Source organism: Megalobrama amblycephala, linkage group LG2 (assembly GCF_018812025.1).
Source record: "Megalobrama amblycephala isolate DHTTF-2021 linkage group LG2, ASM1881202v1, whole genome shotgun sequence".
Taxonomy (NCBI): Eukaryota; Metazoa; Chordata; class Actinopteri; order Cypriniformes; family Xenocyprididae; genus Megalobrama; species Megalobrama amblycephala.
Window position 1 is genome coordinate 55000042 of NC_063045.1, and position 14230 is coordinate 55014271.

Genomic DNA, 14230 nt, shown 5'->3' on the forward strand with positions numbered 1-14230 from the left:
ACACAGTAATAAAAAAAAAAGTGCAAAGTGGCATCTATCAGCGAATGGTGGATGCCACAAAAGTGACTGTCCACAAGACGGAGAAATGTGCATGTCATGAACTGTTGCACTCAGCAAATAAAGATTATTGGAGAACAATCTCTAAAGCCTCCCTAACATAGGCCTAGCAAAGTATGCCACAATGTAAAAGCAGTTCAGTTGATTTGGTGAAGACTATGACATTAACCACATGACCAGCATTCCTCAGCTAAGACAGCAGTCAGTATTCATGTGCTACAACTGTACTGAGTGAAAGTCTACAGTGGTGAGCACAAATAATGTTACAGTAGGTCAGACCACCTTAATAGAGGAAATTAATATTAAATAGAATAAGCATATAATTTTGATACTTTGAACTAAAATTCAATGGGCTTTGCAAATTACACTATGGTGGGCCTTTCTCAAGGAGGCAGACCCAGCCCTGGCTTTGCTCTGTCCCCTCCGCGCTATGCGCCTGTACGTGGCTAGAACGTGAAGCTTTAGGACCTCAGATCAGCTTTGTCTGTTACGGAGGCCAGCAGAAGGGAAAGGCTGTGGAACCGGTATCTTCCCGTGTACTCACTTCCAGTAGCCAGTAACGTGAAGAACCCGTTCTAGTGTCGGCTTGCTATGCCGCTCCCACCCCCTGGGCCGGATATATATACATCCATTTGCTCCAGTCGAGCTCCCCGCTTGGCGAACCCTGTCAAGTTCCTCCGCCACCCCTTGAACTCAGACATTGCGGAGTGTCTGATGCTAGGCCAAACGTCCGTCACTGACGTTAATGTTTGGCTGGGTGCCATATGTTGTAACCCCTCCATGTGAGTGGCCCCATATGTGTATTGTCCACGGTTAAACTCCCTACGGTGAGCCTGTGTATTTCCCTAAGCAGAGTCAGCTCTGCTGTCACCTGTCAGATGAGTCTCCCCCTATCTCTAGGCTGGAGCCATCTCAAGGTCTCCATATGCGTACTGCCCATGGCCAGCCCATGTGTATTCCCATGTAATTCCTCCCCTGCAGGGTAGGTTGTGGCCTCCGCCGCGTCCCCTATGGGTTTGCTTCCCCACTGTTGTCTAAGTCTTACTGTAGTGGGTCTTGCGGATCAGTAGACTCTCTCAGTATAAGCTTGCCTCTTCCTCCGCCCCCCAGGTGCGCCAGGTGGCTGGAGCTCACGCTGGACGCTGGAAGGGGTCAGTAACTGTGGAGTTTTATTTGGGATCCCAATTCGTCAGTCACTACTGATGTACATCGAATGTGACCTACTGAAAGGGAATGTTTCGGTTACGTATGTAACCCTCGTTCCCTGAAGGAGGGAATGGAGACGTACGTCCCGTCATCACAGTTCCTGTGCCCTTGCTGTAGTGCAGACTCAAGGTTGTCTCCTCAGCGAAAAACAGAGTGCGATTGAATCCGCTTCCCTATTTATACCCACCTGGAGGGTGCATGAGCAGGTGCGATATTGTGCATTATGCAAATATCGCACGCCAATTCCATTGGCTTGTTTTAGTTTCACTCAAAGCTAATAGGACTCTCTGGCAATATCCCAATTCGTTGGTCACTACTGACGTACGTCTCCGTTCCCTCCTTCAGGGAACGAGAGTTACATACGTAACCAAAACTTTTTTTTTTTTTTTTTTACATTCAAAAAGCTGTTTCAAGCAGAAATCTGTCACAAAACAAAAATCAATAACTTCCATAATTTTTTATTTTGAATCAGATTGTTACTTTGATAATGTAGCAGCAGCTGTTAAGCTGTTTGTCCTGAGTGACTATTTTGGTCGCATACTTTTAATTTTGACTTGGTTTAGTGTACTTTATAAATTATGGTGAGGGCTTCTCACTGTCACGATCACCGTCAGATCCTGGACTCCAGTTCCCATAATCATCCCTGCCAGTCACATGCACACACTCCACACCAATCACCAATTGCCACATACAGCTGAAACTCATTATCTGGACTATTTAAGACTCACTCACAGACCACCTCATGGCGAAGTCTTGTTTCACCTTGTGTACAATTCTGAGCGTTTCCCTGTGTTGATTCCCTGCCTGTTTCTGATCCTGTTTGCCTTTAGTTTATGACCCTCTGCTGCCTGCCATTGGACTGTGTATTGTTTCCTGACCTGTGAATGATATCTGCCTGTCCTGACCTTTGTCTGTATCCTCCTGACCACGATTCTGCCTGTCCCTTGATGTTCCTGTTTGCCCCTGCTTTGACCCTGCCTGTTCGACCACCTCTGCTTTAATAAAGCTTGCAAATGGATCTCTGCCTGAGTCCCGTTCGGTTACACTCACAAAAGTCACATTGTTTATTTTTATTTTTTTTCATACAAACTGTGACAAGTGTCTTATTTATTTCAAATATTAAATCTTCTAAGAAATTATTTACAGTAAACTCTGAAGACCAATGATTGTTATAGTTTGTTATTGAGTAAATGTACCCATGAGGGTGCTGTTACCTATACAACCTTTACTATTTAACTTTCCAGTATGTGTGATGGAAATGTTACCTTAACTAACGTTGCTCTTTTTTTCTTTTCTTTTTTTGCAGAGTAAAAGAGAATGGGAGTGTCAGGGTTGTTTTTTTGTTTGGGGTTGCTTGAGTTTCTAGATCAGTTTCCTTTGTCTGTGTTCATTAGTTTCTATGGTGACTCATGAGTTTGCTAGTAATGCTTATTTAGTTCATTGGTTTGTTTCAGTGTATTTAAGCTCTGTGTTCATTTCAGTTCTTTGTCCGCTGTCGTCATGTTTAGCTGTAGCTGATTCTATTCTTGCCAGTGTTTTTCTGTGAATAAAGTGGCTACATTTAGATATTTTCATTCTTCTTTATTAAAGTTCCCGTTTTTCGTGTTTTTTTGAAGCTTTGATTGTGTTTATAGTGTGCAATATAACATGTGTTCATGTTTTGCGTGTAAAAAAACACAGTATTTTTCACATAATTTACTTATCTGTATACCGCTGTTTCCACTGTCATAAAAACGGGCTGATGACTTCCTTGTTCTATGAAGTCCCTCCTTCAGAAATACGTAACGAGTTCTGATTGTGCCAGCGGTTCCTGTGTTGTGATTCGACAGCTCTGGGCGCACCATGCCCGGAAAGGTCACGCCTCTTACCATAACGTGGAGATGCACGTGCTCAGTGTTATTGTAAACATGTCTTTAATTTTACCCTATCAATCTGAGCCGGAATCAGACCCGGTGATTGGACTGCGGGATGAAAATAACAGCGTTTCGACGACATGGCGACAAACACACTCTACAAACGCAACTCTTGTGTATTCCTGTGGGCGGAGGTTAGTCAAAAAACTGTTTTAGTGACGTCATTAAAGAAGGAAGTAGAGGGATGTAGTCCAAACTGGCCGTTCGATGTAGGCGACTTCTGTTAAATAAAATATCTCGCTTGGCATTGAACTTTGAGCTTTAAAATTTTACAGATTTTATTTATACTCTAACAACAACATTACACACTAACTAAAGTTTGAAACATGGGATCACGAAGAACGGGACCTTTAACTAGCTGATTTAAAATGTTGTATGCTAATGTAACATTTAGACAGTTTTATTAAACTCATTATTGGTATTAAAATTACACATACATTTCTAATTCAAGCCAACAAGAATTGTTTACCCTTTACTTGAAAACATGTTCTGTTCAATTTACTAGTAATTTTGAGTGAAAATTTTTGTAGTAATCTTCCAGTCACAAAAGTTTCTAGTTTTAGCACTGGTGTCAAGCTTTGTTGTTGAATTAACTCATTCACTGATCTGACTCATGAGAATTATTCACTAATGAATCTCTGATTCAAATAACTGTGATTGTTTATTTTATTGAATAAAAAAGTATGTGTTATTCTTATTATTCAATATGATTTGTTTGGAGGGTCTGGTTTAGGTATATATATAACAAACAATTAATCTGGCCTTTCATCAGAAGTTGCATTGGAGTGCTGTTTTGATTATTTTGAAATGTTATTGTCTTCAGGCTGAAATATAAAATTGCACATTTTGAGTATACCTTAGGGGAAAAAAATGCAGCTCAGTTGTTACCATTCTTTCACTTCATGTTTTTTTTTTTTTTTTTAATCTGTGCCATGCACACCTACATCAGCACAGCTGTTGAAAGAGAGACCAAAAATTGTCCGTACACATTGTTAAAAATGATTAAATTTACAGTTCTTACCTACATAAAATGTAACATGTAATATTGGTTATGATGCATTATATCAGAGGGTGCAGCTTGAAAGTGAGCTTTACCATTTTGAAAGCTGAAAAACAAATACATTGTGAAATTCAGCAGTTATGAATGATCATTTATAAAAATGTCCACCAAAGAGGACGCTGACTGAAATATCTTAAGTGATAGGATGTGTTTAAATGACCTTCTAAACCAAGGGTAAAATAAAGCATAGATAAGAGGATTCAGGCCTGAGTTAATATAGTAGATCCATGTTAGAAAATTCATAATTACAGAGGACATTACTGTATTCCCTGTTAGAGAAAAAATATAGAGAGGTAACCAACAGAGAATATGAATTGCCACAATGATTCCTAATGTCAGAGCAGCTTTGCTCTCAGATTTCCTCCTCACTGAACCTTCCATTACACATTTACCACCCTTCATCAGAGCGTTTATAACTTTCACTTGCTGATGTACAACATAAAATATCTTCAAATATAAAGTTATGATCAGGGTGCAGGGAAACATCAAGGACATGAACAGATCAGTGACTATCCATGTAAAACTCATCATGAAATAACACTCTCCATAACATGCATCTGTTTTGTGTGATGTGTCAAAACGTCCGTTGCTGCTTGACAGGGCAGTGATATAAGCTGAAGAGCAAAACCAACAAAGACAGATGGTCATTAAGGCTTTAGTTGTGGTTATTTTCTGTGGGTACAGTAAAGGGTGACACACAGCCACATAACGATCAATCGCAATTAAAACTAAATTACTGAGAGATGCTGAGAGAAGCACCGCCATAACTGCCATCAACATTGCGCATAAAGCGTCTCCAAAGTACCAGCATGTCTCAATCAACTTTATGGCATCCACAGGCATCACAATAAATCCAGTAAGCAGGTCAGCCACAGCCAGAGAGAGAATAATCAGGTTTGTTGGAGTGTGAAGCTTCTTGAAGTGAGAGATGGAGATGATCACCAGCAGGTTCAGAAACACAGTCCATGCTGACAGCAATGAAAAAAACACATACATGATATTGTATTCATGTCTGGAGCGTTTTCCCTTGATACATGATGAGTTGATGGCAGGAAAGCAGTATTGAGTCTCATGATCCTCTGTCTCGTAGGCCATGAGTGAAGCTCCTGTAAGGAGTTTGTTCTGCTCTCCTTACTGTCCTTTCATTTATATAGTTTCTGGATCAGAGTGACCACCCCATCTACCGCCCACTCTGATGCTGCATAATGACAATATTTTTCTTTTAATAGTTCCATCCTTGGCAGTAAAATTCTCTGTGGAACAAGCACAATCAACAGTCTTATGCTGCATAAGCATTCTTTCTGATCAATTTAATGCATTCTATAGAACACACTAGTGTAGGTTATAATAATCTTACAGTTTAACAGTATTTATAGCTCTATCTTAATAAAACAGGCTGTGTGGCTTTGAGGAATGATTACCTCAAAATGTATACTCATACTCAAGTTTGCAGGACTTTATTTAAATACATATACCTCTTTAACTATTGTCACGTGCCAGTGATATATTGCCATGTGTGCCATAGGTGAATAAAAGTTTAATTTTATTTGAAAATAAAATAAAAATGTCTCAGTGGATCCTTCCTACTTCCTGCTTAGCTACTATTTGGATGCTCTTGCTTACTGCTCTGCGCTTAGCTCTATTGCTTTTATGTTTTATCTCCTATTTAAAAAAAAAAAAATAGGGGGTTATCATATTTATTAAAGATACATACGCTGTACCAAGTCTTTCCGAAAACAGCCGAGCACCTGGAGGCATGTCGTGTGAGCAGAGCTAAAGAATGAAGAGCATGCACAGCTTTTGCATAGCGATTGTCTGCAAGCTATCAAAGCTATCAGCAAAACAAATTTATTTAAACACACACAATAAACCGTTGCATTATCCATGGATAACTTTTGAATCTCTATAATGAATATAGCATATAGTGAATGATGAATAATGAATTTATGAATTCATTAGTTTGTATTGTTTAGCCTACATTATATGCATTTAGGCGCCTATTGCCAACAAAACAGTTTCCATGGCTACTGTTGATGTGGGTAAGAGAAGAATGTAGAACATGACAGATAGCATCCTCAGTAGCTCTATTGAGACTAGTGATCGACCGATATTGATTTTTTTATAACCGATACCGATTATTTGCATGTTTATGTACCTGATAACCGATATGCAGAACCGATATTTATTTACTGTTATACTTCTGTTTTTGACAATTATTACAACACAAATGAGCTGAACAAACCATTTTATTTATAACAATCACTCCCTCCTTACTTGTCAGTTGGCATTTTATGATCTAAATTTAATCTAACGTTAAATCATGAAATGCCAACTGACAAAGTGCTGTCTGACTATAACTTAATCAACCGCGATCACGCATGGAGATAATAAATAATTAATTTCCACAAAGCGGTAGGCTATATTTATCTGTGTATTAGCGAAATAATTGTTATGTAGTAAATGATAATATAATCTAGGGTGTTTAAACAAGATAATCTTGTCAAAAGTTTCATTCAGTGGCCGTGCTTAAAGGGATAGTTCACCCAAAAATGAAAATTTGATGTTTATCTGCTTACCCCCAGCGCATCCAAGATGTAGGTGTCTTTGTTTCTTCAGTAGAACACAAATGATGATTTTTAACTTGAACCGTTGCCGTCTGTCAGTCAAATAATTGCAGTAGATGGGAACTTCATCTATAAGAGTAAATAAAGCTTGTTTAGACAAATCCAAATTAAACCCTGCGGCTCGTGACGACACATTAATGTCCTAAGACACGAAACGATCGGTTTGTGTGAGAAACCGAACAGTATTTATATCATTTTTTACCTCTAAAACATCACTATGTCCAACTCCGTTCATGACTCCTTTAGTGATGTCTGATCGCGCTCTGACAACGGAAGTGATGTCTCGCGCATATACTTCAATGAGTGTCAGACATCACTGCCGCTGTCAGAGCGCGATCAGACATCACTAAAAGAGTCATGAACGGAGTTGGACATAGTGGTGTATTAGAGGTAAAAAATGATATAAATACTGTTCGGTTTCTCACACAAACCGATCGTTTCGTGTCTTAGGACCAGTGGCGTAGCAAGTCAGCCCTGGGCCCATATGCAAATTTTTAACGGGCCCCCCTTCGTTTTTTTTTTTTTTTTTTTTTTTCCCCGAAGATTATTCCAGTTATGAATTAATTATTCTGTCTTTTTTTAATGCACGTTTTATTCCTAATAAATTTACTATAAGTTTCTTCTCTAAATATTTTTCCATCACGTTTTATGTGCATTTTATTTCGTTGAATAAAGAGTATCCATCCCAACGAGTGTACGAGTTACATTTATTCACATCTTGTGCAGTATCTTAAAATGTGCAGACGTAGATGTTTTTTCAGAAAACTATGACTAATTTAAATTTTTGTACTACATAGCCTACATTACTGCATGCATAAGTTTTCAGAAAGCAAACTGGTCGAATACAGTAGATCATCGCTAAGACATGGCATTGACCATTTTATGGTCCATTTATTAAGATTCTTAATGATTTTCAGTATATTTAACATAGACTATAGAAAGTTATTGACAACATTATTTCTAATATACTTCATTTTTCTGAACATGTATACACGGGTTCTGTCGCGCGCACAGACGCGCGTGCGAGCCTTTGAAAGCATTTAGCTGCAGAAAGATGCGTTCGGCGTGTGCGCTGCGCATTATCTAGTGGACTTGTTTTCAAGCACTCAATTCACTCTGTTATACAGCATGGGCTGTTGTACAGTACACACACATTGTCCGTGCCATCACAAAAATTGGGCTGAACGTGGATGGGTAGTGCGGTCGTCCGCGAACACTTCTAATGACGAAAATATCACGATGCGGACGGTGCGCGGACGCCTTAAGTATAGTCTACATTGGGGTAGGCCGTATCGGGCCCCCAATCCGCCCGGGCCCATATGCACGTGCATACCTTGCATGCCCAGACGCTACGCCACTGCTTAGGACATCAATGTGTCGTCACGAGCCGCAGGGTTTAATTTGGATTTGTCTAAGCAAGCTTTATTTACTCTTATAGATGAAGTTCCCATCTACTGCAATTATTTAACTGACAGACGGCAGCGGTTCAAGTTAAAAATCATCATTTGTGTTCTACTGAAGAAACAAAGTCACCTACATCTTGGATGCGCTGGAGGTAAGCAGATAAACATCAAATTTTCATTTTTGGGTGAACTATCCCTTTAAGCCGCCTGATCATCCGTCAGTTGCTAAGCAATATGAACGAACTTTTTCTTCTAGACTAATGGTGAGCAAATACAACAGATAGAGAATTAAATTCAGCGCTTTTATTTTCAACATGCACTCATTCATGTCTGTTTTATTTAATTAATGTAAAGTTACGTCTTTATTGGGGCAGGACATGACGAATTACACTACGTGACTCAATGAGTTCGTCTCAATTGTTTAGAAACAAGCTGCATAAATTAACTATATCAGGAATTTATGTCTCAGATCTCATTTGTGCATATCTGTTATGTTAAATAAAGTTGATTAATTAAAGCAAACCAAGTAGAACATATACTTTGGGGGTAGTAGGCCTAGAGTCGGGTGATATTAGTAGAGTCGGCTCACGTGATATTCAGATCAAAATGGCAAATGAAGAGGAGTGTATTCTGTTGCTGATTTTACATCGGCGGCAACAAAGGCAACGCAGAGATAGATTGTGGTATGTTCGCCCTTTAAATCAAAAAAGAGATCAGGATGGGGAGTTTGTGTCTCTGGTGCTTCCCATGCGAAGCCTGGACGAGGAGAGACCAGAGAGGAGAGAGACGATGAACTATCGTATAAATGTGGATGAATACGTATAAGTTCGCATAATTTTTCCTCTTCGCCCGCCATTGTATTCAAACCTTCTTCTTCTGTAAACACAATATACTTGAATTAATGTACAATACTTGCAATGTCGCCCCCACCGACAACGCATAGTATTGCGTGCATCGGCGCGTCACGTATCAAAAACTAGGACAACACATTTGGCTACGCACCGACGCATAATGGCGGCCGAAGCGTAACGATGCGTAGCCTCGGGGACGCGTATGCGTACAGATGCGTTGACTATGAAACGGCCCTTAGAGTCTTCTGAACCTCATCCTCAGTGACAGTGATCACACAGTCATCACTGACATGCCTGCTTCGTTCTGACGCACTGATTGGCAGAATAGCGCTCACGCGGTTAGTTCTCTGTATCTAAGTTTAGCGGCTTTTACTGTACGTCAGAGAACACAGCACGATACCTTGTAATCTCTCATGTTCCCAGACAAGAGAGCCACATTATATGCAGCTGTCCGCGCATTCACTGCTGCTCAAATAGTTTTGTCCGTCCACGGTATCTGATTAGAGAAAGTCTTTATAGTAGTACTATGTGATCTGATTTACCAAAAGCCAGTAGCGAGCGAGCTTTATAGAAGCACAGTCTAAGTAGAGTGACTAGGACAGCGTCCATCTTGTATTGAATGTACCTTGTATTGGATACAGGGAACTTAAAGGGATAGTTCACCCAAAAATGAAAATTATCCCATGATTTACTCACCCTCAAGCCATCCTAGGTGTACATGACTATCTTCTTTCAAATGAACACAATCAGAGATATATTTAAAAATATCCTTAGTCCTCCAAGGTTTATAATGGTTGCATGTGTGGGCCATGTTTTGAACTCAAAAATAATGCATCCATCCATAAAAAACAGTAACCCATACAACTCCAGTGTGTTAATAAAGGCCTTCTGAAGTGAAGCGATATGTTTTTGTTTTTGTTATTTAAATTCAAATAACTAGCTTTCGGCGGACGACCGTATGCAGAATGCACATTTTCTTCATAAATGAAATTCAACCACTGTGTCCTCAGTGGCTCAGATGCTGGGAGTCTATGGAGACGTTTATGTTCGTCAGTACATCCAATTACAGAACATTTGTATTTTTTTATTTTTTTTTTTGCAGACATTGTATATTTCCTGTGAGGTAACAGAAATGGCAGACCACTGCGGCTCACACATCTGTGTTCAAACACCTTATAAAAGTGAATTTTGCATATAGGTCCTCTTTAAAATACCTCATATAATTTTTTCAATCAATTTATTGGAGGATTATTACTAACAAAAGTCAATGATTTCCTGTGTAGTGTGCTTGAATGAAGCCATATTTTGCCACAATATATTTGCATATGTATTTACACAGCAGTTCTATAATTCACAGCAGAAGGACCTTGAACACTGATACTACACTGTGACACTTTACCAGCAGTAATGATATGGTGCAAGAACAACAATGTTCATTTCAATGTTTAAATTATTATATTTGAGATACATTCAGACATTCATTTGTCACATTACTATTTAGATGAACTGCTAAAAGCTGAAAGGTGATAGTGACCAGTCATGACACCTAAAATATTAAAATATACAGGTTTTCCTGACCACAAGACTTTTGTTCTTCTAATAAACCCCTAATATTTCAACAAGGCTCTAATGAGATGTCAACAATCACTTGTGCATATCATGTACTTTAAATCTAAATAAGGGTATTTTTAGTCAACGTTGACTAAACGTGTACTTCACATAGTTGTACACTGAGGGGCTAAAGCCTCCCTAAAATAGGCCTGACCAGAAGAATGCCACAATGTAAAAGCAGTTCAGTTGATTTAATGAAGACTATGACATTAACCACATGACCAGCATTCCTCAGCTAAGAGAGCAGTCAGTATTCATGTGCTACAACTGTACTGAGTGAAGGTTCTACAGTGGTGAGTCCAGCACAAATAATGTTACAGAAGGTCAGAACACCTTAATAGAGTAAATTAATATTAAATAGAATAAGCATATAATTTTGATACTTTGAAGTAAAATACAATGGCTTTTGCAAATGACACTGTGGGTGCCTTTCTCAAGGAAGTCACATGGGTAGATCTGTCATACACAGTGACTTGTCTATGTTAAGTTTGTTTACTCTTACTGATGACAGAAAACATTAATGATGTGAAAACTCAGAGGACCAATTACATTTTTTTGATATATGTTCTGCATGTATTATTGCTGCAGAGATGATCCTCCACTGAACTGTTCATTAAAGGTGTGAAATACTGTAAAGACAAGACACAAATTTTCTGCTTTGTTTGTAACTGTTTTTATTATCAAAATAGAGAAAAAACAGTCAAGATTGACAATGTTGTGTGTCTAAAATAGGTCAATTAATATAACCCACGTATTGTATATTGAACTGTTATATAAAATGAATATCACATTTTGCAATTATGCTGACATTCAAGAAAGTAGATATTGCTTAATTATATTATGTTATAAAAACAAAATACAAGGGCAATTCATATCTTGATTTTTTTTCTTCTTTCATTTTGGTGGTATTTCCAACCTTGCACAATGCTATTTTATGCCTGTATTCACATGTTTTAATCATGGTTTCATTTCACATCGGTGACTAACAGCGCCAAAGGTTAGGGCAAACATGTTGTTACCTGTCACTAATGAATGCATCTAATCACATCTACACACACTTATAAAATATCAAAACACGGTTAAATGTTAACCGTTGTGTTTACATCTACTTTAGTTTCAGTTCAATACTATAAATAAAAAAAAAATCAAACTTAAATCAGCCTGTAAGAATGTCCATGAGAGAGGATTCTGGTTTCAATATTTTAAGAGTTAAGATGTGTTTAACTGATATTTTAAACCAACTGTAAAATAAAGCATAGATAAGAGGATTCAGACTTGAGTTAATATACAAAGTCCATAATAAAAATGTAATTGTGGTAGAAGAGATTACAGTGGTCTCTGTTAAAGACAAGATATAGTATGGAATAAGGCACAGCAGATAAGCTGTCACAATGATTCCTAATGTCAGAGCAGCTTTACTCTCAGATTTCCTCCTCAATGAACCTTCCTTTACACATTTACCACCTTTCATCAGAGAGTTTATAATTTTCACCTGTTGATTAACAACATAAAATATTCTCAAATATGCAGTGATCATCACACTACAAGGCAACAGGAAGGAATATATCACATCAATGACTCTGCAGGTAAAACTAACTGTTAAGGTACACGCTCCGTAACACTCTGTTCTGTTTGAATGGTCAAAATATTTGTTGCTGATTACAATGACAGTGTTGTAGGTTGAAGAGAAAAACCAACAGAGACAGATGCTTACTAAAGTTTAAGTCATTGTTATTTTCTGTGGGTACAGTAAAGGGTGACACACAGCCACATAACGATCAACAGCAATTAAAACTAAATTACTAAGGGATGTTGAGCCGAGCAGCCCCATGATTATCGTAAACAGTCCACAGAAAGTGTCTCCAAAGTACCAGCATGTCTCAATCAGCTTTATGGCATCCACAGGCATCACAATAAGTCCCATAAGCAGGTCAGCCACAGCCAGAGAGAGAATGATCAGGTTTGTTGGAGTGTGAAGCTTCTTGAAGTGAGAGATGGAAATGATCACCAGCAGGTTCAGAAACACAGTCCATGTTGACAGCAATGAAAAAAACACATACATGATTTTGTATACATGTCTGGAGCGTTTTCCCTTGAAACATGATGAGTTGATGGCAGGAAAGCAGTATTGAATCTCATGATCCTCTGTCTCATAGGCCATGAGTGAGTCTCCTCCTGTTAGGAGTTTGTTCTGCTCTCCTTACTGTCCTTTCATTTATACAGTGTATGGATCAGACTGGCCAACCCATCTACCGCCCACTCTGGTGATGTGTAATGACAATTATTTTCTTTCATTTCAACTTTGGCAGTAAAATTGTTGATCATAAGAGACAAATGAGAGACATGAAACTGAAAGGTATCAGTAGAAAGTAAAAGAATATTGTCAAATCTGCTGTAAGTGCATCAGTGGTCATGAACAAAATACACATATTACAGTGGGGACTTCTGATGCCTGTTACTAATATCAATGATGAATGCAAGGCCAACAACCAGCTGCCTTCTAACTATAATAGATCCAGATATGAAATATCATATCACAATTTTTTTTCCAGACAGGTTCACAAACCACAATCTTATCACAGTTAGCACATTGTAAAGTTGTTTTTTAAGACTATTTTTGAAAGTTACTGAACAGTACAGCCAAACTAATATTTTAACCATTTAGGCCAAAATGAGGATGGGCGACAGAGCCAGTGCCAGGACACATGAACTAGGGGGTTGCCATTCTGGAGGTGGCCAACCAGGGGGGTGGGGGGGAGGATATCTATATTCTAGGGGCTCTATATTATAGGTGAACCCAAAGCGTGAGTTTTAGAACATTATTTTAAATTCCTTAGTGATGCATCATGCAGCCACACTTTGAAAGGTATCAGGTTTATTTAATTTTCCCTTTTTTATTCAAAATATTCACATTTTGTAACTATATCATGAATTATATGATATATTCCGATTGTCAAATATGTGGAAGTGAATGTGTTTTGTTGTTTAAGCACCTTTATAATGATCATATTAGTCGATAAATCTGTCAGATTTACATCATGTAAATTCATCCATTTTTTCCCGAAATACAATATATTGGCAAAAGTATTTGGACACCCCTCCAAATCATTGAATTCAGGTGTTCATATCACTTCCATGGCCATAGGTGTATAAAGTCAAGCACCTAAGAATGCAGACTGCTTCTACAAACATTTGTGAAATAATGGGTTGCTCTCAGGAGCTCAGTGAATTCAAGCATGGTACCGTGATAGGTTGCCATCTGTGCAATAAGTTCATTCCTGAAATTTCCTCACTACTAAATATTCCACGGTCAACTGTTAGTGGCATCATAACAAAGTGGAAGCAATTGGGAACAACAGCAACTCAGCCACAAAGTGATAGACCACGTAAAATCACAGAGTGGGGTCAGTGCATGCTGAGGTGCACAGTGCGCAGAAGTTGACAACTTTCTGCAGTATAGCTACAGACCTCCAAACTTTGTGTGGCCTTCAGCTTAGCTCAAGAA

At 38.6% G+C, this 14230-nt stretch overlaps 1 protein-coding gene and 1 pseudogene across 1 annotated transcript; both read right to left on the reverse strand.

Annotated features, from left to right (window-relative positions):
* Positions 1-3468: 3468 nt before the first annotated feature.
* Positions 3469-6852, reverse strand: LOC125262954 (trace amine-associated receptor 13c-like). Its single transcript, XM_048181796.1, has 2 exons — positions 6813-6852; positions 3469-5489 (listed from the first exon to the last, which is right to left on the reverse strand). Exon 2 carries the CDS (start codon positions 5329-5331, stop codon positions 4315-4317), a length of 1017 nt encoding a protein of 338 aa, XP_048037753.1. The 5' UTR covers positions 5332-5489; positions 6813-6852; the 3' UTR covers positions 3469-4314.
* A 4535-nt stretch (positions 6853-11387) lies between these two features.
* Positions 11388-13641, reverse strand: LOC125262955 (annotated as a pseudogene).
* Positions 13642-14230: the final 589 nt, after the last annotated feature.